Genomic DNA, 21,179 nt, shown 5'->3' with positions numbered 1-21,179 from the left:
TTCACTGTCTGGTTTAGGGTCCCCCTTTATAAAAGGTACCCCACCTGGAGTCAAAAGTACAGAAGCCTGTGAAAATCTTTGGGAACAGCAAACCTAACAGAAGTCACTAAGATGAGGGAAACCCATTGCTCCACCAAGCAATAAAAGTTGTAACTCATCCCAGCTCTGAGGTTGGAGAAAAACGTTGAGGAGTAGCATTCAACTTTCAATAAATAATTCAGCTGAGCTATATACCCCTATTTTTGTACTTCTGGAACTTTAACCCATAGCCACATTCAGCACAATACTGGTGACACATTTATAGGACCATTATAAAATAACCATAAACAAGATGCATCATAAATGAATGCACAAATGTCCTTTCACCTGAATTACATCAGAAAATTAACAGGATAACAGGTTGTCAAGTTTCACACCACGTGTATCAGGTCGCATTGCCCAATCCAACAGGCAGAAATATATATAGTCAGTTTATGACAATGTTACATTGGTGTGCGAGCTGGGTGAAAACAGAACATGCATTTTAATACAGCATAATGTGTTTTAGCTCCAGCTGTAAAAAATAATATAAATATATATATATATATATATATCACACAATGTAGCACAATAAAAAATAGTCAATGCCCAGTAAAGTGCACTGGTGTAAATCCAGTCTTAGAATGTGTGCACAGGATTATTGTTGTGTCCTCTTGTGCATGAATAAAGTGCATAAAAAAGCCCAGGAAAAAAAATGCATTCATAATCTGTGCACATAGCCTAAGGAAAACATGAACCTTGTGCTGCACGCTCCCTTAGTTTTAATACAGAAGGTATACTGGGTATATAATGTGATACCCATAGATATAAAATGGTTTAAAGAAAATACGAATGTAATTGAAGATTTCTGTAACATCAAAGTGTTTAGTTTGAACAATTTATGTAATCCAATGACATTCAAAATGTACACAGTTGTAGAGACTCCAATTTTTCTTCTAGCTACCGACAACAGTGTGTGTTGTGACTGTCAGGCATTTGCACTTCTAGAACAGTGTTTAGTTGTAGGTGGTACAGGGAGCTGCCAACTCCCATGGAGGTCAGCTTTGTATTATTGGTTAACTGGACCCAACAAACAAGAGAATTTACAAGCAAAGGACAAAATTCAGTGCAAATAGAAACAAGCATGCTCAAAGCATATGCCTGCATTTTGGAAATGACAAGCTTTAACTGTACTCTGGAATAGAAGAATGGCTATCACACATACCAATGTTCATACCCTTGGAAGCACATTACCCAAACCAGAAATACTTTTTGTCTTTAGATATTAGAAAATAACTGCTTTATGGTAGTCTTTTATTATCAATTTCATACATACACCACAATAAACATTCAGTATCCAACATTTGTAGTGTTTAAATATGCTGGGTTATGGTACAGAGAAGAACAGGTACCTGGCAAAAGGAAGGTAGCAAAACAGGCTTTGTACTAACCGTTACATTAGAAAAATAAAAGTGATTAGGCTGGAATTTCTCCGAGATCATGCAAAAATTTTGAAGCCTGGACAAATACCTTGCTGGATTGTGTATGGAAAGGAAAAAAAGCAAAAACTGCTAGACACCATAATTTACTTTGGCAGGTGATCAAGGAAAGAAATACTGTATTTGGCCCACATCTTTAGTAAAGATCATTAAATTATTGGAATGTTTCATAGATTAGGCTGTGCAGAATGAAGACTTCAGCTCTCTCAAAGATGCTCACAAAAAAGAGGGGTTTATACAATAAGACTGTGCAAATTGTGAGAAATATATATCCAAAGAGCAGTAACTTACAACAGCCAGATCTCAGTTGTTTGGCTGTCATTGGTTACTGCACTTTGCCTTATTGAATAAGCCCCATTGCTTTCTTACCACAGCGGTACCTCGTAAAAACCTAGTCACAGGTCTGAAAGCAATTCTGTAGAATATGTAACACTTGCTATAACACTTTAGAAAGAGTAAGGAACTTTTTTACAATGGTCTTCCATGATCGGATTGAGATGAAGACTGTCAATCCTTGCTGTAAGCTTTGATCTATTCTTGCTCTTATACCTCATTTTAATAACTACGGAGAAAAAATAAAAAAAGCTCTGCTATATTACAATGGATGTTAGGAGGACTCAAAGAATGTGTTTTTAAAAAAAGTGCACTATAGAGCTACAGCTTCTAAAGATATTGTTACTAGAATGACACAACCATATGTTTCAGTGCAATATAAAGAATTAAAAAAAAGGAAAGAGTAAACATAAACTTGGCAAACAAAATTTAAAAGCATAACATTCATAACATAAAACATTAGAACATATTGTGAATGATAAGGAAGGATAAAGTGGTAACTTGGTCAACTATTCAAATCATTAGAAGTACAAAATCTTACAAGTTGTGGCCTGACACATTCTGCTGCCAGTGATGAGAATTACACACAGGGTGGGTATACAGCAGACAAGTGGTCATTCCTACAACTGGGTACATTGCAGTGTGTAATAATTACGGAAACGTTTCTCCTAAGGTTCAACACCATTCAAAATCATATAAAGCTTAACAAACAATGCTCCCTTCCAATACAATCCTTGGACTTGTAAGAGAAAGTAACACATTTCTAGAATGCTTAGGTATTCACAAACTGGAGTCTGTTAGCCATATCCCAGATTTATATTATATCTCAAAGATATTGTAGAAACTTTTACTACATCAGTATAAAACAAAAGGTCCTACAAACTTTACATATAGGCTGTGGTTTAAACAGGTATGGCCATTAAGCAAAAAGTGATCAGAATGCATTGTTTAGGTTGGAAAATCTGACCTCTGTTAAGCATTCTGCAAAAATATATCTTACTAATGATCGATGCATACGGGTACTTTGCACAGTTTTGCAAAAATGAACAAAACGTGTACAATGGGAATGTGTTTTGAGTCTAAACAAATGATGTCTCTTCAATAGTTTCCAATTACTATAAAGGCAGAAAGCTGAAGGCACTTTCTCTGAAAGCAAATAATGCAGTGTCCACACAATTAAAGAAAAAGAACCAAGAAAATGGTTACCACAGTCACAGCATGTCTCCTAAGAGTCCAGCTCTAGTAAGGCATGCATGAGGCTGCACAGGGCTGATCTCACTCATAATTAGCACCATTTACAGAATGCAAGCAATAAATATCAGATTGGAATGGGAACCACAGTCATAGCAAGCAATTGTAATTGGGGCAGGCTCCATCTAAAACATGATAGCCTCTCCAACTCAACAAAAGAGGCGAGCGACAGGAAATCTAACTAAACACGTTCAGGGACAAATGTACAAGCAGGTGCATAAATAAAACTGACTGAACCTAAGCCATATTTCCACAAATGGCACACCACTTACTGGCTTCTACCTAACAAAACGAAAAAATGTTCAAGGTAACTACTGGCAAAACAAAAACACCAAAAAGTTAGTTAGGAGACATATGGATGATTTAATCTATGTTGAACACTGAAAAATAGTTGTCAAGCTGTTAAAGTGACCAAGAAGCTCCAATGACCCGAAACCAGGAAAAAAAAAATGAATTAAGGTTGTGGGTTATTAGGTTTGTACTTCTGCCTGATCACTTTTCAAAGTATTGAAGCCATTGGTAAAGTAGGGAAGCCAGACAGCTAACCGTTCGATAAGGAGATACAAGAAACCCAGTTTGTCTTTATTACCTTCCCACAACCCTCTGCTCAGCAGAAGTCACATTAGAAGGTTATGGATTATAAAACAGATTTTTCAGTGCTGCTTACACGAAAGGTTGTTAGTACTAGGATGTAATAAAGGCATCTGAAGCAGATTTCAGGGTACCCTCAAATAATAATGCCCATTTGTCATCCAATAGGCATCAGACAAATGCTGCCTAGGGAATGTTAGTGACACAAAGCTGACAATATGGAATGACAGAGGTGCTTGAATTACAGTCACCATTTATAAAGATATTTTAGGTCCACATTCACAAAATATTGTGTTGTGTGTACCAGATCTGTTTGGCCTACATCTCTGTTCATGATTTGCAGGTGTTCTCCAAATAATAAAACACAAGGCTGAAATGAAACGTGAATAAAAGCAGCGAGCACAATCCGCAGGTGCAGCAAAAAAAGTGACAGTTGAAAGTTCTGTGGAGACGCTGCACTTCCCAGGTGCGGTGTGACCGAGGAGAGAGAAACCACACAATATTCAGTCCTACATGAGGAATCAGCATTTACACCGAGACTGTAACATTTAACAATGTCATGGCTGCTCAACATCTCAGAATCAACATTACAAAATGTTACCTTGCCCTGGAAGATTCGGAAACATTCTATTTTCTAAAATGTGTATAGGAGACTAGTGACTGATCATATTTTGATCATAGGTTTAGAGAGAAAAAAATGTTTCCTGGCATTTTCAGACCAGGCTTTCTTCAAGCCTTGAGGCCTAGTATGGCGGGAATTCAAGAACATACTTCTACTGTGTTCACCCTAACGTAACTGCTCATGGAAAACCAGACATCTCTGCTAAAGAACAAATTACAGACTGTTGGACTGACAATGTGAATTTACATCCAAGTTCACAAGTCATTCAGCTTGCCAATATAAGTACACACTGCTTACAATATATAGGCACACATTAAAGGTTTAACTAAAACCTTTACCTGGAAATGACAACAAAGTTCATTTATATGTCTAGGAACAAATCACAATGGTGAACCAACCTCTCGCCACACACTATGAATCACCTCAAAGAAGGGCACTGGCCAGGCTAATATTCACTGGCAGCTCTTTAGACTTTTTAACCCCCCTCACAGTCCATCTCATTAGCAGCTGTAAGCAAGACCACTTCCAACAAGTGTTAAACAGCAGGATACGTAAAACCCATGCCTGAATGTACAGACATATCTGCTTTTATACATAAACACTTAAGAGTGCTAGGTCACCATTTAATAGATCAGAGTAGGTGAAATATTGTATTACAAAAAAAAAAAAAAACAACACACCTTTAAAAACAGGAAGTAGCTAGGTGTGGAGCTTAGAAAGAAAAACATTTCACCTAATTCATGGCTACTCCTTTAAAATGATATCCGATGCTCAATGCAAGATGTTCTGTAGCATGCAGTTTAACTCCTAGGGCAAAAGGATTTTAACAAGTGATCAATGGTAACTTGAGGGCTGATTCTTTTCTGAGAACATTTTCATCATGTTTATTATTAGGTGGTTAAGTATACCCTGGACAATCTGAAAAATGTTGCCTTTCAACTCTCTTAGAAAATCACTGGTTTGCAAGAAACCTTACACTGTCAGACTGCAGAAGGTGTACTAACTGTACTAGAATGACATCAGAGCTGATACTTTGCAGAATTTGGATTCAATTGAAAGGGGTAAAAAAAGGTGATGCTCTTTCTCTCTTTCTTGTAAAATTATATCCTTGTGGTACATTTCTCCAGCGTGGCATAACCCATATAGCTGTGGTTTTAACAAACATGTGAAATATTAAAAAGCTCTTCATTTGCTCTCTACAAGCAAAATGCCTAAAAAATCCAGAGAAGAATGGCAACAGAGGAGTATCCAGCCAAATACCCACATATGGTTAAAAAAAAAAAAAAACATTACCCGCTTCATAGGTTTTGACACTCAAACATACACTGAGCAGAGGGAGGCACAAGAGGAAAATATGTTGCAGAAAGACATTGTACCATTCAAAACACCTTGTTAAGTACAGTTAAAGCTTGTCACAGATTCTTAAAGGGTCACGCCTTCATCCATGTCAATTACGAGGTGCAATAGCAAATACACATATCCAGGGCCCTTTTCAGTCAAAAAAGAATTGTTGGTTAAGATTGTTCTTTAACTTGGAAACCATCTTTCCCCCAACCAATAAAAATGTACTGCAAAATAAACGTTAAGGAAGCAGTGTCCTTCAGACATGAGTCAAAGTTCAAGAGGCCTCTTTATTCTTGTTTATCCTGCAGCTGCCGTTTCCAGGCCTCATTCAAGTAAACTAGTCGTTTGTAGTTGATGATAAGAAGAATGAAGTTCAGCAAATATGTGGTGACACAGATAACACAGAAGTTCTTCAGCACAAAGTACAGGATGTATGCCAGGTAGAGGGATCCTACCACCGATACTATAGAAGTGGACATTAGCACTAATGCGGCTACAGCGCTTACTGTCATACCTACAGAAGAAGAAGAAAAAAAAAAAAAAAAAAAAGATAATCAGTTCAAACATACAACATCAGCAATTTCACAGTTAGCAGAATTTTGATTAACAAAAGAAAGACTTAGGTATTAAAATATCTAATCCTATATTAAAAGGTGACGGTTTTATTAGTATCCTCATTCCACAGCAGGCTAAAAATAAAACTATAGGTCAGATAAAATTAGTCTGATTATTGTTAATCAAAGATAAGATGGAACCCGAGAATGTCCCCTATACTTACACTAAAGGTAAACATAAGTCGTCCAAAAATTTAGGCTACGTGTGACAATAGGGCCCTGCAAGTGTTTTAGTACCAAGTTTCTGGTGGTCCATGTGTTGCATTTCTGATCCTGAGCTACTGAAAATATTACACACTTTTAGGATGTATAGAATATCTGCCCCCTGATCACACGCTGTGGTACCTCCTGAAATTACTTCTTCCAATATTGAGCGTGACGAAATAGAGAGTAGAAATAGAGTGACGAAGACATCAAGAACATTTTGCTAGTCACCACATGAACAGTCCAACTTGATATGAATTATAGGGAATGTAACGGTTAGGTTTGAGTGCCATTAATTGGTTCCTTTTAAACGTCTACACAAGTCAGATGAAGAATAGCAAAACCCCAACAACCACGTTTAAGTCAATGTTCTGTATTTTTAAGACTAATAATAAATAGAAACACAGTTTTTTTTAATAGGAACTTTCATACCAAAGGACATATATCAAGCAAATTTGATAAGAATGCCTCCCATATACTAAAGCCAATGTAGAAGTTTCAACACCTAAAATCCTGGGTACCCAGAGTCAGATTTTCAGAATACGTATCAATGAAAAGGAATTTTCCACCCCCAACCTAACACGCAAAGAATGAATGAAGTAGTGGTCAGGATAAATTTTGTACTAGAAGGCAGAATATATGAATCAAACAAGCCAAGCTTCCAGTGAGTCTGTCTAGGAAATAGTTTCACTGCTGCCATTTACCACTTTCTCGCTCTACAACAGAATTAATAAAACTGCTGTGTATATAGTTTTAGGTAAATTTGCAGTTTGGAAGAATACACCTAAATATAGTTCATGTCTTTTTAACCAATGTTTAAAGGTCCCCTTTAAAGACCAATATCAAATGCACAATTCCAAAGCAGGCATACCAGAAGAATATGACTACTGCCAGTGAACCAGCGTGTACAAAGTCATTGGCTTTGTCACTGCCCATTACCTAATTACATTGCCAAAAGCCCAATGTAAGCAGAACACAACTATACTACCTTCACTTTAACACTGAAGTTTGTACTGTTATTGGTTTAAAAAAAAAAGGTGAGGCCATTTTGATGTAAAGCAACAGCTGTATGAGTTTCTTTAGAAGTAACCACTGCTAACACAAGACAGCAATTTAAAGCACATCCACCCCTCATATAGCAATTGGATTGCCCTTATAATGCAATCAGAATGACAGAGTGATTTCAACTGCACTCATTCACACATACACCTGTGCTGATAAGACTTTACTGAAATTAAGTTAGCTGATCATTTGTGTCTGGGCCAAAATACAGTGAAAATGTTTTTTGTGATAAAGTTAACATTTTTTTTGCCATCAAAGCTCTTTGAAATGAATTTTTAGGCATCTGATCACTCAAAAGCAACAAAACAATGTGAATTACCACCACACAAACTGATGCTACAGGTTTTGCAAGATAAAACTTCTGTGCCACTGACAAAACTTTTGCCCAATACTACAAGGGTAGGCTCTTTGTTGTCATGGAAACATACTGAAAATAGTGCTACCATTAAGTATAACTCTACATTCCCAAACGGTCTTCCAGGGCTGCACACGAACAATAAAGGTCTATAACATCCAAATCAGAAATAGAGTACACATATATAAAATTCACAAAACTGCCCCCGAATAACATGGAACCAATTAAACACAAAGAAAAATATACAACAAGACCCAACCATAATGAAAGTTTTGTTGATTAAGGACATATCTAAGCATACATACCTTGTGCAGCCCAACAAAGGCTAATTAAAAATTTATATAGCCATCTTTATGGCCCTGGTATAACAGTTCCAAACATGTTCTGCCTAGAAGGAATAAGCATGCAGAATTCCAGTATCATTTTGGAAAAACCCTATATAAAGCCAGTGCAAGATGAATTTCTGTGGCCTCAATAAAAACAGAGAACATCCACACCTTTCATGACCGCTAGAAGTCAGTAGTAAATTTAACTCGAGTCTCACCAACCTCCCTCTGCACCTGGCCAATAAAAAAAAAAAAAATAATACAGCCTTAGGCATCATTTTCATTTAAATGGCAGGGAGGAGAAGGCGCCCGAGATTAAACCACAGCACAAACTTGAGGTTAGGTTACTGGCAGCCCAGAAAATGGCTTCTGCAGTGTGTCCCAGATGATTTCCTGCTCATAAAAGAATCCAGGTATCAAGGAATTCCTCTTTACAAAAAGAGGGATGTGAACCACTGCAAAAATAGGTTTGTGCCTGCAGTTTGGCTTTGATATGACCTGACTGCAACACTGCAGCAACATTCTCAGCAATGTGATCAGAAGAAAATACATAAAAGCCATAAACCACAGCAGCAACTTCAGAGGAAGTTATATATTGCCCCTATTGCCATGATGGCAGTCACCAAAGAAATATCACAGCCCATAGAGTTATGTGAGATGATTCACACTGAGGTACATGATGGATGGCACAACACCATAACTGCCTGCAACACTGCAAAATGTTCCCACAATATAAGTACAAGAAATTAAATCAATGTTCTAAAGCCATGTAAATATAGACTTCAATCTACATGGGGTGTTCACGTGGAAATCAATAAAGAACAAATTTCATACCATGTACAGGGTTAGATGTTGTAACATAGGGCAGATATACAAACAAATGTCATGAAGGAGACGCAGCTAACAAATAAAAGGTAGTGACTGTTAGGACTGCAATAATTATTATTTACTTTAGGATCCCCTGCTGCTCTGCAACCACAGCCGACACCTACTAAAACTGATTCCAATGTGATTATGTCAATCCACATGACAGAATGAATGAGGCCACAATCATGGAGTACGAAAAAAAAAAAAAGTTACTTCAAATATTATTTTGTTAGTTTTAGTATTTAACATGCTGCCATGAGACAACACAAACTGAATTATACAGACACAAGGGCACAGAAACACACATGGGTGAATCATCCAACCCCTGTGGAAGCCAGCAAAGATTAAATAAAGCATAGAACACAAAACAAGTTTTAAACCAGGTGTGAAAAATACCAGGGATCCTGGCAAGAGTGTAAGCATGAAATACAGAGGCCAAAGACAAGCAGCTATTATGGCTTAACCCCTATGACAAAGGTGAATCTGGCCTGTGTGGTCTGAGTTAGCCAAGATGAGGACCTAATAGAAGCCAGCTCCATGAACAAAGAAAAAGAACACAGAGCAATCCTAACCACAAAATTTGACACAAAGGTTTAACTCACATCCCCACCCATTTACACCCTAGGCTTAGCCTAACACAGACTGGGCCCAGGCCAAGCACACACAGAGCGAAACCCCACAACATACTCTGTAATCCCAACAGAGCCTGCTAAGGGTTACATACAACCAACATGCCAGATTGTATGCTGCCTAACACCAAGGGACCTTGTGTCACAGACAGTCCCCAGAGAAGCCACTAGAAGAGTGCAGTAATTATAGACTACACAACCGGACAGCAATGAGATGCAATTTTTCTCCAAGACTACCTCCACATTACTTGTGCTATGAGTGCCTATCACTGCTGGAGATTCTGTCTGCCTATGTAGATAAAAGTAGTGAAGCAGAGGGGAAGGCAATGAGGGTGGGTGGACTGCAGCCAAACCACAGTGCTGAATCTCCCACCAATAGGATTCAGGTGAAACGTCTTCTATGGGAGGGCCATATAAAATTAGAACAGTTTGGTGGAAGGATTTCCTCCTAAAGCAATTTGGTGATATGTTTCCTGCTGAAGATGGAGCCTCTCCAATGTGCATTCATGGAAGGTGATTTAGGGAGAAAAGTTCATAAGCGGTCAGGTGCAGGCTATATATAATGTAGTTTATAAATAAAGCTTCAAATATTCAGGTCATTTATCTTATTTATTATTTATTTAATTATTTAATATTTTATATCTCACTGCTTTTTTGCAGTCAGCTAAGAAATACACTGGATAATACCACAGCTATACAGGGTCCATAGTCTTACCAACTGTATCTCGGAGGAGCTCACAATTTGATGTCAGTATCAGTCATAGCCCAAGTGCTGCCACACCAGAGTACTGACTGCTCAGCCAATATACAATGATACTAGGCAACTTAACAATGAGGTTTGCCTTTAATTTTGAGTAACGAGGGTAGAGGAAAGAACTTTGACTATTGCTATTAGGATTTTTCATCAATTTTACCCATGTGACACCAGAACTACAGTGAAAGGATGAAAGATAGCAGAATGAAGAAAAGTTCGAACATCTGTGAGGTCTCTTCAATTATTAAGAATCTTTTGGTTCCACCTTTCTCCCCAGGGATATTTCCCTTCAGTTTTTGACACTGCTTATCTTTGAACAGAAAGTAAGGGGAATCTTATTTTGAGAATAGTTAATACAGGTTTCAGATTTGTTTTCTTTACATTAAAGCTTTCTGGCCAGTGCATTAAAAAGTAGACTGGCCAATATCGGGAAAAGGTTACAGTTTATTTAAACAAATGAGCAGATCCCAAATCTACAAATGTGAAATCTGCCTGTGTTTTATACCATTGGAAAGGGGATTGTAAAATGCGCAGTTTTATCCCAATCATTAAAAGTAACACATTCTGGATGCATGTTACTTTCCAGCAATCACTGGCACTAAAAGCAAGCTGCAATGGGGAAATATTTTAACAAAAGGATCAGAAAACTGTTTACCTAGGTCTACAGGCAAGTTTAACTCTTTTTAAAAAGAGCTACAATACACTTCAAGCATAATGGTCACACCATTACCATAGGGAACTCCAAAAAAGCAAAGCTTAAGGATTTATTAAGGGATGAACGCTTAGAACAAATCCACATTTTATGGCTTAGGATCATTCAAAGTATTTGTCTTCCTGACCAATGTTTTTAGGACTGAAAGCAACAATAAAAATCCACAAATTCTTCATAAGCATATGAATATTAGGAATCTTCCAACAGGAGTGACTGTTGCCCAAAAGGCTTTTTCCCTCAATTCAGAAATACTTCCCCCAAATTTCCATTGTGTACAGAAGAAAATACACTTGAGTGGGGATATATAACTTATTCCTACACTATCCAAAAATAAAATGTTTTGGCTTTATAAATACTTATGTGACGATCTGCAGGATGTGTAGAGAATCACACAATGAGAATTACACAATTTAGGACTTTCAGATACTTTGAACTGCTTCCATTTTTATTGCACAAGTGTGCCTGAGAAAGATTTCCGAATCAATATGTTAGTCTCCAAAGGACACGTTACAATCAAGATTACACCAGCAGGTAATCTGCCAAAAATGAATCCGTAAGTATCTGCTAAAGATAACTAAGGCATGAACTTCTGACTTGTGGCTAGTAATACATACAGACAGAACAAGGCTAACACATTAGCAGACCATTAGCTGTTACACGGCCATAAACTAATTCTCAGCACTCTATCCTGAATAGACAGTAATTGAATTGTCTTTATATCCACATATGTATAATTTTTACCAAGAGCATCAGATTTTACAAATACTCACCAAGTAGCATCTGTAGTAAATAAAATATAAGTCCAAAGACACTGTTTGGCTGATTCATTACACTATCTTTTCCAAAGATGGAACCTAAGAGTCCAAATCCACGACCCCATCTGTGGGAGGAGAAAATTCAGTGGGTTAAAACTGACAGTCATAATCTTTTTTTTTATTTTATTTAAATAAACCTATTCCTAATTAAAAAAGTCTGCATCGTATAAAGAGATCAAGACTTCCTATTGTTTAACAAAGGGATGCCATGTTCAAGAACCAAGAAAATACAGGTATCAGACCTGACAGCATTCTCCAGGTTCTAAATGTTTGTCCAACCATCAGATTCTGCACACAATTATAAATACACAGAACACTTACAAGCTGTGTGCAGTAGAATGCAAAGAACCCTGTGGTTTCTGTAATGTATAATCCTGATGAATATTATGTATGAATGTCAGATTGTAGATCAGCTCAAATGGACTGACTGAACTTTATATATCTTCATATATATTTATTTTATTGCAATTTATATAACATGGAGTCTGCAAAAAAAATTGGTTCCGACTCCTTAGCCACAGTGTGCTTTCAGGCCAACAAATGTCTACAAGCACAACAATGACCACATAAAAGAGGAATAATTAAAACAGTTTCTTTATGAGACTTCCATCCAACACACTAAATGTACCACCAATTACAAAAGTCACCCAAGAAATAAGCAGTGACTGGATTGGTGCCACCCTGGACGGACTACTAATATATCAAGCTGGGTCAAAGAACCCGAGGTTTCTTAAAATTGGATTGACTGGTTTCTGAATTCTGCAGCTGCTTTTCCAAGCTAGCATATGAACAAGTTGGAAATCCTTGTGTATGAACTGTGTGCACAACCTAAAGACATATGTCTAAAGAATAACAAACAGGAACATTTTGTTTCTGAGATTAGAACAAAAAATGTATGACAAGATTTGGAAAAGCTTTAAGAAAACCAGCAACGAGTAAAACCAGAAGAATTCTTGTGCTGTGTCATGCGGAGATTAGGAAACCAGAGGGATGTAGTGAAAAGTCTATAAATACCATTATTACACATTTCAGAAACTGGGTTTAGTGCTATTAGGGCTGGGCAGCAGTATTTAAAAATCTTTCTACAAAAAAAAAAAAAAAAAAAAAAAAACAGAAAGACCAAGTAATGCATTAGACATAGGTATACCATCAAGATTTCTTTCATGTTCATGTGTTCTTGGTAACATCTTTTACAACAAATCTAAGCAGGTCTAATTCAGGAAAAAAAAAGCAAACTTTATTTCCTTAAATGAAATGAGCTTTTCATTGTACAACTTAGAGATCTAAAAATATTGGTCCTCGCATTTAGCATCAATAAAAAAAAAAAACACAATTTTATGAGTGATATATAAATAAATAAAAAAAAGGGTTTTAACTGTGTAAGGGTCTTTAATTATAGAAGCTGTTGATTGCTCTCACTATTTCTGATGAACACAAGAGGGTGGCAGAGTGGATGCAATACCAGCCTGTGGGAAAACTACATGTCCCATGATTCCCCTTTATTATCACAAACTAGGGTGCTTACATTTGTAGTACCTGCTCTTTATAGCACAATAGGGTGGCTACAAGTAAATGCATTTTAAAGAGAGCATGAATTGTAGACACAGGTATTAGGATATGTGTTTTTTTTCCCAAAATATCTAAAGTATTTATAGGGACTAACTGAACACATTTGTAGAATGTCAGGAAGAAATAATGTAATATAAAGGGCATACAACACATGACTACAATTGTTTTGCAATACTTTAAAGACAATATTGGCAGTTATGAAATCATCATCCCCATGTAGGATCACTAAATGACCAAGCGGGGAAAACACTTGGAGGATACAATGGCAGCCACCAGCTTCCCCTTCCCTTGCCTCTTCATTGTACGAAACAGTGCTGTGTGCAGTGATCATTCATCCTACTGACAATGAAGTAATGGAGATCATGGTACTAATTTTAATACTCAAAACACAAAGCTACCACTATGTTCAGACTTATATAACATGCAATACAAAAGAAGGCCCTATTTACATTTTTTTAAACAAATGCTTTTTTAGTACATTTTATTAGACACCGATGTTTAATATTTATCATCATTGTTAGGTTCCAAAACATCTAACAAAATTACAACTGTGCTGACAGCTCTAGGACACAATATTTAATACTAGAAATAAATAGCAGGAAGAGGAACACAATGTAAGCTCCTGCTATGCAAGTATGACTCAGCTAGGTGAATGGGAAAGAAAGCATGCAGTGATAAGCTGAACTGATTCTGCATGCCACGTCCACATAATAAGTGGACATGAAACCAACCTTTAGATAGGAGATTTAACAACTGTAAAGTACATTGATCGGGGAATGATTAAGAGATACAACTTTCCCAACACTTCAAGGCAAGCACAGGATGGTTATGTTAACATTTGCTATGCATGGAAAAGCTCAGCCATAGTATAAGATTATTCTCTCCTCTTTACCTGTTGAAAAGAGGAAATTGTTTACAGACAACTCTGTCTCTAGATATCAGTATTCACATCATACAGTTCTAAAACAATCACAAGTATGACAAGCCAACACCCAAATTCCAATATTATGCCCAGCATTAAACGGAACTAAACTTGGTTTTGACTCATCTGTCCCCGTTCCATCTTCTTCTCTTGCTCGTTTCAATTTTCAGCTATCTTGATTGGCCATGCCGGGATAAAGTGACTATCGCGCTGGTGGTGGGGAGCAGTTCATTCAGTTTGGCAGCCAGGCCATAATGCGCTGGGTATCACCGGGCATATGTGCAGCTCAGCAATTTTGAAGAGAGTAATCAATCAGAAGAGTATGTTGTATTGCACAAGGGACATCACCTGTTCCTTCCTGCAATATGACCTCTTCACCTGAGAAAAACCCTTGAAATATTTTAGGAACCCCTAATAAAATTATATTTACAGATAACAGACACATGGGTCATCATCAAGATGTAGATATTGATACAAATTTATTGTTGGGTAGTTGGCAAGTTACATTGACCATTCAGAATGCCCCTTAAAGTGGAACTAAACAAAAAAAAAAAAAAACACACAAAAAAAAAAACTTACCTTTAATTCTGCAGGTCACTCAATGGCGCTGGTCCTTCCCGCAATCCAGTCCACCATCGTCCTGGAATTCCTCTTCATTCCAGCGCTGACATTTTCTTCTCTTCCTCCTCGGTCTTCTAGGCACCTCACCTGATCTCACACTGTGCAGGTGCGAGATTGGGTGATATAGCCCGCTGTAAAGGGCAAAAAAAATACACCTTCTGCTCATGTCTGAGATCTCGGGCATGCGCAGAAGAAGCACCCAGAGCCTCCTGGGATGAGTGACATAGGTATCTCCCAGGAGGCTCTGCACTGCCATTCAGTCTTTATCGCCGAGTTAAATAAATCCACAGATCCCCGATTCAGAAAATCAGGTACAGAACTTGGTGACAAGCTCCACTATAATAGTCCACAAATGTTATGGGAGCAGAAATTTAATAAATGTGACCATACTAAATATCTGCTCCCCTTGTTCACCTGAAAATATTGTTTTAAGCCTTTGACTGCCTTGCAGTAGTGGTTATGGTGGCGGCAGTTTAGGGGTCAAGAGAAAGCAAGCGTGTTCCTTACAAAGAGAAAGCATACATATGTATTCAGGATTAGGGAGTACTTTGAGCAAATTAATCCATCAAGCAACAATTTATTAAAAAAAGTTGATAAAGTGTTTTACTCCTCCCCAAAATGTTACACCTCAGAAACCAGCTAAGCCACTTCTGTCACTAGAGAAATTACTTTTTTTTTAATATCATTTACCTAATACATAATGAGATTTTATTGCTGCTTGCAATAAAATAAATAATTCCCTCATGTGTCCTAGTGAGACCTAAATGATTGGAAATCCAAAGTTTAGAATTGTCACACTGAGAAGTTGATTCCTCACAGGAGAGATCAGTAGATGGATTCTCTAATATTTCCTCCCAGGGACATTAGATAAGCCTTGAAAAATGAAGAACAAAATCACTATCAATAGTTGCGCTTTACAGCTGTCTGAGCACTTCTACATCTACTATAAGCTTTGGTTTAAGTAATAAAAACTTTTTACATGGTAGAATTAGCAGCAATAAAGGGGTCCAAATGTTTAACTCCGAAAATCCCTTTGCTTTGCTGCTAACCTATACCAGACTTTGCAATGAATAATATAAATGCATTGCAGCTCCTAAAGTGAAAAAGGTAAAATATCCATCTGAATCAAACAAGCAAGGAGAGAGTCATTCCTACGAGTACGGTAAGTTTTATGTGAAATCCAGGCTTCAGCCATTCATCTCAATAAACAAGCATTGGAAGGGCTCCACCTGCTGGTTGGAAACACAAACAGGAGACATAACCAAAACCTTAAGCAGAACTCCAGCACAGCACTTTAAAAGATACCCTAATCCTTCCACTGTGCTTTTTTATTTATTTTTTCAATGACTTTGCCCCCATACAGTGTAATTGGTCCTTTTAGTCACTGCGCCATTACAGAATGGAATATATCCATTATTAGGTGGAGGATAACAAAGTCTTAACCAGTCGTTGTGACCAGAAACCAGAGGCAGGGTGCGTGTCAGAAGACGGAGGATCTCTCTACTGCTCACCTTCAGTGCCATCCATGTTTATCATACTCTGCAGGCAAGCTGTTCATTTTAACATGTGCACGTAACTCTAAGTCTCTAATCTACTGAAATCAGAACAACCCTCTTTAACACCTGATGCTAGAAAACCTAGCGCTTGTGTCATACCTCCTATTACCTACGCTGAGCTTGTTTACCAAACAGGTTTTTTTTTTTTTTTACTAAACTTTGTTATCTGCTCCTCTCCACTAATGCTGACAGCACAATAAGCCACAAACCTCAGCTCCCTTATTTCGTGTTTATGCAGGCACATAGTTAGCAAAGAAGATGCAACATTTTACCATGACACAGAACTGCTTTGTGACCAAGTCTGTGTAAAAAAACTCAGTGGTGATATAATAGTAGAATAGTAAGCTTCAGCAAACACAGCCCACAGCACGGCCTCTCACACACTATATCAAGCAGACATATAGGTATTCCTGGATTACTGTGTTTCTATAAAGACCACCTTAGGAAATGGTCACACATTAAAGTGTACCTAAACTCAGAATTTTCTAGGTAAACAACCCTTTTATGTAAGGGGAAAAAAAAAGGTGCAGTCCCACACCCTAATTCTCGCCTAGGTGATTGAGAAAGAGTGGGAGCAAAAAGCCTCCCGGGATACCTATGTCACGCATCCAGGAAGGCTCTTGGGTGCTCCTTCTGCACATGCCCAAGCATCTCGAGCATGTGCAGAAGGAGCCCTTTCGTTAAAAGGAAATAAAATTGCCAATCTCACGCATGCACAGTGAGATTGGCAAAATTTTTTCCCTATCTATGTCACTCGATCTCACGCCTGTCTCGAGTGACACAGGGAAAAGAACCCGGGGGAAGATGGCGGCACCTGGCCCAGAGACGAATGCTGGGACCACCCAGGACAGAAGACACCTCTGGGCCGGTGGACTACACTAGGGGACTAAAGGTAAGTGTATTTTTTTGTTTTGGGTAAGGTTTGAGTTTACTTCCTCTTTAAGATGAGAATAAATGACTGAAAGCACAGGAGATAAATATGTGAAAGGGCCGGACCAGGACAGCACAGGTGAACAAGAGCAAAACAACGTGCTGTACAGGTGAACAGTAGATATTGCAGACATATGGAGACATTGGTCAGGATGGTGGGAACTTACACACTTGTTACACAGGCAGAGAGGATATATAGGAGGTAGTAGGACGTCCTATAAAAAGTTTCAAAGACTTCATTAAGTTGATCAGGGGTCATGGGATGCTGCATGAACAGCAACTAAACTTGGAAGAATTTTGGAAGATGTGTTTGGGAATGTCTAATGGTGTCAAGTCTTATCAATGAACACGAGCGTATGGCGAACTTGTACAAGATGAGGAATAGTGAGAGGAGCTCTCAGAAGCCAGGCGGTCATTTCACATTTTTTTCACTGCTCAGATCTCATCAGTCTCTGCATACCAGCCCTCAGGTCATTTGTAAGAGTGCTATGGTAGAGAGCTAATGAAGGGGAAACACCTCTGTTACAGATGACTATAGTATTCAGAAATCTAAATTTAAATTGGCACAAGTTGGTTATGGAGTGACAACACCATATCACCTGCTCGCTGGAGATTGATGTTATATATAACATCAATAAAATGTATACAAGATTAAGAAATAATAAGGTGAGGTATGCTCTGTGCAAACAGCTGTCACCTGCACAGCACAACCTCTCCCTATTCCATGATATTTTGTATTTCCCATCACTTTCTGTCTGGGTAACCATGGTCATGTCAATGAGACAGAGAAGCTCCCCAAGCAGGCATGCAGCAGCTATAAACATCTGACCGGGCTTACAGACTCCATTCCAAGCAAATACAAGAACATGATGAGAATGATGGAAGAGCAGCCATGGAGTGTTGGGGTAAAGGTGCAGGAACAACATGTAATATTGGAGGGATCAGATCCTTGTGATCACCTCCCAGACTCTGCACTTCTAGTCTGTCCTCCATGAGCAGATTATGGAGGTGTGGCAGACTGTGGCCTCCAGCCAAGGCAGATTGGCAGCCTGTCAGTGCATCCCCATACATGACACATGTGCTATGTGTGGAATGTAGGTGAGATGTATGGGTGGCACCATGTATGGGGATATGAGGTGCACACACCACCTCCCCCTGGCAGTGCCATGAACAAGGGTCAGGGGTGAGCTGCAGGTTCGCAAACTGCCTCAGGTCATCACCATGAAACCGGTACTGCACTGACGACGTGGCCCTAGCCAGCACTGACACAGCCCCATTACATGGAGCCCCAGCATAGAGCTGTCAGGGTACTACAACCCCCCAGCCTCCATAGGACTACAAATCCCGGCACTCCCTGCTCTCAGTCATACACCCCACACACTGTTATTCCAGCACACTGAGTCATGACAGGCTGCACCCTGCACACACTGAGGCGCCGTGCTACGTGTCAGTCAGCCCCTGACAGGAGCGGTGTGTCCGGTACCTGGAGGAGAGGACGCTGGAGCAGCGCACCCACTCGTTGATGTCGCACATGGCCTGGTAGCCGGGGTCTCTCTCCTTCTCTCTTTCCACGTGGAAGGCATACAGGGACAGGACGATGCCGAGCACGCACACCACATACCGGGCCCCGCTCTCCCACCGCGGCACAGACACTCTGAGCACGGGCGCCGCCATCTTAACCCCGGCCTGCTCTAATCTCGCGCGGGAGCGAGATACACTCAGCGTTCGCTCCAGCTGCAGCAGTGACGTTCCCACCAACTAGTGGACAAAGGGGCCTGGCGGAGGCGTGGCGATAGGGCGGGCCCCTGTGCTGATGGCAACCAATCAAGGGGTGGAGCATCGCCTGACTTCACCAAGAGCTGGAGCGATGTGGTTGCTCGGTCTGGGCGGGATGGGGGTGGAGATTGGGCGGGTCTGTCTTGGGAAGGGAACCAATGGAGGAGCTCGTCATCCAGTGACGTCAGCAAGCAGTGGAGAGTTGTGGAGTGTGGGTAGAGTTGGGAGAGATTTGCAGGGTGGGATGGAGCGTCAGACACCTGCATGGTCTAATCCACACAATACATACAAAGCTGCTCTGACCTAAGCGTCAGTACTTTTTAATGTTAAATGCACAAAATTGGATGGCAAGGTAAAAGAAAATTCCAGGACAGCACCGATCTAGAATATTTAACACCTCTGTTGGTGGGCTTTTGTTTGCATCAAAAAAGTTATTTGACCGTATAGGTCTATAGTAATGTAAAACCCACTCTCAAAACAGGTCAGAAGGAGGTCAGTTGCACCTCTCAATGAATTTTGAATGAGACTTCAATAACTGATGTCATCAGCACAAACCCAAAGCCCAGCAACACACAAAATATTAGGGGTGCAGATAAATCTGGGACACAGCAAGTAAAGTGGGTGCAGCAATTCAATACTTGCTGGAAAGAAAGGATCTTCCAGCACCCATGTGGTGTCAGCACCCCAATATGTTAGTACCAGTGTCATGCAGACATAGTCCTACCTATGTTGTGTGCAGGGGATGTGGTTGATATCATTGGGATGATGCAGTCCAAACAATCACTGCCAGACAAATGTAGTGTTTCTGATCCGGTGGTTGGTGGGAATGTGGTCTGACTTAGTGTTCTCTGCAATGTCCAAGGAGTGATGAGTGCCAAGGTCACTATGAGGAGCTGCACATGGTTGTTGCTGCAAGCAATAGTCTTTACTGCATTCAGCTTACTGCAGGCTAATAAACAAGTATGCAGGTAGCCCCAGGACTTGTAAAACTGTCCATGATTTGGAAGGACCGTTCCTCTTTAGGTTCTCTGAACCTCATTTTGGGTAGATATATATAAGTATTACATTTGTTGTTTTGAAAACTAATATAAAGTAAAACTATTTGTGTAACGAACATTTGGTTAAACCTACAACGTTTAGGTTGGTATTCTTTATGGTTCATAAAATAGGCCTTTTACCTACATACTTTGAGTTAAAAACTGTCCCTCTTCCCTATCTTAAAGTTTGGAAGATATGGGCTAATTTGCAGACAATGGTAGCCGGTACTGGTTTGGCCTGAGGTGACCACAGTCTTCTGGCAGTACCCATCCCAACCCTTCCATGACTGTAACTACTTTGGAAGGTCATGGCTGCCAACACAACCTCACTATTGTTAATCTTTGAGGTTCATTCTGTGTAGGTTTATTTGCTATCAGCATTTTAGTATAATTTCCAGGCCCCATTTTGTGGCATACCCTTGTCTTTGAAAAATGTTCTGGATCGATCATTCCCAGAAGTGGCAGATTTCTGGTTCCCCACCATACTTTGTGGTCCTTACTGTAGTCCCTATTGTTTCCTGGAGTGCTGATCATAGGGCAGTGGTCCCCAACTTTTTGCAGGTCGGGGACCAGTAAATGCATGGACTCAGGAGAGCTATGTGTCACTCAAAGGGGAAGTAACTTCCTCACAGTGTGACATCATAATGCCAGAACCCACCCACTCTCCCATCGCAGGTCTGAGCCTGTGTTCAGAAACACAGCCCTTAGCCTGCGATGTGTCTGGGAAATGTGGTCCGCAGCTCTGGCCGGTGCACTACCCCAAGCGGAGTTC

The 21,179-nt window shown here is 39.5% G+C and overlaps 1 protein-coding gene across 1 annotated transcript; it reads right to left on the bottom strand.

The window, feature by feature from the left end:
* Nucleotides 1-908: 908 nt before the first annotated feature.
* VKORC1L1 (vitamin K epoxide reductase complex subunit 1 like 1) lies at nt 909-19,411 on the bottom strand. The gene is made up of 3 exons (XM_072416137.1): nt 19,078-19,411; nt 11,952-12,061; nt 909-6,172 (listed from the first exon to the last, which is right to left on the bottom strand). The coding sequence occupies exons 1-3, from the start codon at nt 19,266-19,268 to the stop codon at nt 5,946-5,948; spliced, it is 528 nt and encodes a 175-aa protein (XP_072272238.1). The 5' UTR covers nt 19,269-19,411; the 3' UTR covers nt 909-5,945.
* Between the last annotated feature and the right edge of the window lie 1,768 nt (nt 19,412-21,179).

The sequence above is a fragment of the Pyxicephalus adspersus genome, chromosome 1, assembly GCF_032062135.1.
Source record: "Pyxicephalus adspersus chromosome 1, UCB_Pads_2.0, whole genome shotgun sequence".
Classification (NCBI taxonomy): domain Eukaryota; kingdom Metazoa; phylum Chordata; class Amphibia; order Anura; family Pyxicephalidae; genus Pyxicephalus; species Pyxicephalus adspersus.
Note: the sequence above shows the minus strand (reverse complement) of the source record. Positions and strands in the feature narration are given on the sequence as shown.

Bases quoted from the DNA above. Each gene is read 5' to 3' on its own strand.
- VKORC1L1 (XM_072416137.1), bottom strand. From the start codon at position 19,268: ATGGCGGCGCCCGTGCTCAGAGTGTCTGTGCCGCGGTGGGAGAGCGGG. The intron at 12,062-19,077 runs GTACCGGACACA...CTCCTCCCACAG, and splicing joins TCCAGCGTCCTCTCCTCCAG to ATGGGGTCGTGGATTTGGAC. The intron at 6,173-11,951 runs GTGAGTATTTGT...CTTCTTCTGTAG, and splicing joins TTTACTACAGATGCTACTTG to GTATGACAGTAAGCGCTGTA.